Below are 3,379 nucleotides of genomic sequence, written 5' to 3'. Positions count from 1 at the left end.
AGCCTCCGCCTCCTGGGCTCAGGCAATTCTCCTGCCTCAGCCTCCCGAGCAGCTGGGACTACAGGCACGCGCCACCATGCCCAGCTAATTTTTTGTAGTTTTAGTAGAGACGGGGTTTCACCGCGTTGACCAGGATGGTCTCGATCTCTTGACCTTGTGATCCACCCGCCTCGGCCTCCCAAAGCGCTGGGATTACAGGCGTGAGCCACCGTGCCCAGCCCAAAAGAACATTTTTAAAAGGCCAGGCACAGTGGCTCACGCCTAGCACTTTGGGAGGCGGAGGCAGGCAGATCACCTGAGGTCGCACCACTGCACTCCAGCCTGCGTGACAGAGAGCGGCACCATCTCAAAAAAAACAAAAAAAACTCACCAAAAACCCACGGAGAACGAGGAATATATGTGCCGCGGGGTTACTTACAACGGAAAAACTGGAAGAGGCCAGGTGCGGTGGCTTATGTCTGTAATCTCAGCACTTCGGGAGGCCGAGGCAGGCGGATCGCTTGAGGTCAGGAGTTCAAGACCAGCCTGGCCAACATGGCAAATCCCCGACTCTACTAAAAATACAAAAATTGGCCAGGTGTGGTGGCAGATGCCTGCAATCCCAGCTACACGCAGCTGAACCCTGAAGGTGGGGAGGTTGCAGGTTGCAGTGAGCCGAGATCGTGCCACGGCACTGCAGCCTCGGTGACATAGCGAGACTCTGTCTCAGAAAAAAAAAAAGAAAACTGCAAGACACTTGTATGTGGATCAATAAACGGATTAAATCGGTTTAACGGAGCACTAGAGAAATTTTTTTTAAATTGCATTTAAGTTTGCAGCGAGCCGGGCCAATCGGTTTTGCCAACGCATGCCCACGTGCTGGCAAACAAATGTAAACACTAAGGCCCTGTGCTGGTTTCGTGGTGGGCAACTGTGCTGCTGTTTATTTTGGCCGCGGACAAGGTCGGCTGCAAAGGTGGACCCCGGCTAGGGAGAGCTCTCTCGCTGTGGAGACACCCACCCCTAACAGCCACCCACCCAGGGGAAATACTGGGGCTCAGAGGCCGCCTCCCAGCTAGTGTCCGGCCTAAGTACATCGGCTCCCACAGTTCAGAAAGGTCCTGAGGCCTGAGTCACCATTTCCGGCTCAGACCTCGACCGGGGAACGTGGGCTGCCCACTGCCACGCCCACTGCGCCCCAGTGGTCCGCCCCAAGGGGCAAGGGGCAAGAAGTGGTTTCCGGAGAAAGCGGCCGAAGGCCATTCGGTCCCTGGCTCTTCCCAGCTCGCAGAGACCCGGAGACGCTGCCCGGGCGCCTGGCCCTCTTCAGATCTCCCGGCACTGAGGAGCAGCGAGAGGGCCGCGTCCAGGCCGGCGTTCATGTTAGCTTCGGCGAGTCCAGCTCTTTTGCTCCTCCCAGAAGGCCACCTCGGGTCCCGGACCCAGTCTTGTCCTGGAGGTGTTCAGGCGGCGCCGGGCCGGGTTCCCAGCCGCCTGGGCTCGTTCATAGGCCCAGAGCGCCACGGCCCGCCCAGGCCAGGCCGGCGCGGAACCGGGGGCGGAGCCAGCGGGTTCGCGCCAAAATAGCGTAGCTGGTCCTTCCCCCGCGGGCTACGTCGCGCCCTCTTTTTTTTTTCAAACCCGGAGCTGGACGGGGATTGGTGGACTGGGAACTCACGTGGTTAACGGTCGCGGGAAGCCGCGGAGCCCGAACCTGAGACTGGACCTGAGGAGACCTCAGCTTCGGTGCTCAGGCCGCCCCTCCAAAGCCGGACAGTCCGCGCCGCTGTCGCCGCCACCGCCACCGCCCGCAGCCCGAGTGCCCGGTAGCCGCGGCTACCCGCCGCGAAGAAACGCCGCGACTGGGCTCGCCCAGCTGCACGTGGCGGACCCGCCCCCTGTCCCGCAGTGTCCTGGACCCCGCGGGCCTCCGCTCTCCAGTCCTCGGCCCCGGCCCCAGGGCCACGATGAGCTTCCTGAGCCGGCAGCAGCCGCCGCCGCCCCGCCGCGCCGGGGCCGCCTGCACCTTGCGGCAGAAGCTGATCTTCTCGCCCTGCAGCGACTTTGAGGAAGAAGAGGAAGAGGAGGAGGAGGAGGGCAGCGGCCACAGCACCGGGGAGGACTCGGCCTTTCAGGAGCCCGACTCGCCGCTGCCGCCTGCGCGGAGCCCCATGGAGCCTGGGCCCGAGCGCCGCCGCTCGCCCGGACCGGCCCCAGGGAGCCCCTGCGAGCTGGAGGAGGACCTGCTGCTGCCCGGCGCCTGCCGCGGCGCGGACGAGGCGGGCGGCGGGGCGGAGGGCGACTCGTGGGAGGAGGAGGGTTTCGGCTCCTCGTCGCCGGTCAAGTCGCCGGCGGCCCCCTACTTCCTGGGCAGCTCGTTCTCGCCTGTGCTCTGCGGCGGCCCGGGGGATGCGTCGCCGCGGAGCTGCGGGGCGCGCCACGGCCCCTGCTCGCCGCGGCCCGACCACCCGGGCACCCCGCCGCACAAGACCTTCCGCAAGCTGCGGCTCTTCGACACCCCGCACACGCCCAAGGTGAGCGCGGCGGGCACGGGCACACAGCGGCCGGGGCCCTCCCAGCCCCGCGCCGGCCCAGCCTTTTAAAAAGGCCGCGGTGCCGGAGCCCAGTGCGCCGCTGCTCGGGTTCGGTTACATAAGCAGCCGGCCGCACCCCCGGTCGCTTTCCTGCGCCGCCCCCCAAAGTTGGCAGCCCTTGTTTTTGGCCCGGCCCCGAGGTTGTCCGTTGAGATTATGTAACTGAACAATGGGCCTCGTCTGGAACTTCTTCATCTTACAAAGGGGCCGATCGGCCCGTCCAGGTGGCCGAGGATTTGCCGCCTCTTGAGTCCCGGCCGCCCGGAGCATGTCATTCCCGAATGCGGCACCAAAAACGCGGTTTGCGAGGATGATGGAGGGTGCTGGCCCGGCCACCTGACACTCCCGAACCATATGGTGCCTTTTAAACGCGGTGATCGGGCCTGTAATTTGGGCGGCGCGGGCAGAAGGAGTTCGGTTTAAAAAAAAAAAAAAAAGTCCTGCACTGATATGCGTGGCGTTGATGGGGCGGGGGAAGCCTGGGGCGTGCAGGGAGAAACTGCGCTTGTACTTGGGAGTAAAGGCTGGCTGGCCTTCCAAGCATTTACAGTCCCACAGAGGCATCCATAAGTCAGGGTAGCACTAAAGCCTCTTTCTGGACACGGCCTTGGCTTAGCGTTTGTTTACATCGTTGGGTTTGCCGTGCCCAAAGTTTGGTCGGCCTCAGTGTGATTAGGGACATCCTACTGTTGATAAGGTATCTTAAAGAAAGAGGTGTTTACCACCTGTGTTTTGAATGGCCTTCCAGTACTGTGCAGATTACCACTTCTTTATTATTATTATTATTTATTATTATTTTTTTTTTT

General features: G+C 62.2%; 1 protein-coding gene across 1 annotated transcript in view; it reads left to right on the top strand.

Moving 5' to 3' along the window:
- Window positions 1-1,662: 1,662 nt before the first annotated feature.
- Window positions 1,663-3,379, top strand: part of WEE1 (WEE1 G2 checkpoint kinase) — an 18,210-nt gene continuing 16,493 nt past the window's right edge. Inside the window, exons 1-2 of the mRNA XM_037728440.1 lie at window positions 1,663-2,513; window positions 2,778-2,930. Coding sequence (XP_037584368.1) covers window positions 1,947-2,513; window positions 2,778-2,930 — 720 coding nt within the window. The 5' untranslated portion in view covers window positions 1,663-1,946. The remainder of the gene's footprint in view (window positions 2,514-2,777; window positions 2,931-3,379) is intronic.

This window comes from Cebus imitator, unplaced genomic scaffold (genome assembly GCF_001604975.1).
Source record: "Cebus imitator isolate Cc_AM_T3 unplaced genomic scaffold, Cebus_imitator-1.0 Scaffold265, whole genome shotgun sequence".
Classification (NCBI taxonomy): Eukaryota; Metazoa; Chordata; class Mammalia; order Primates; family Cebidae; genus Cebus; species Cebus imitator.
Note: the sequence above shows the minus strand (reverse complement) of the source record. Positions and strands in the feature narration are given on the sequence as shown.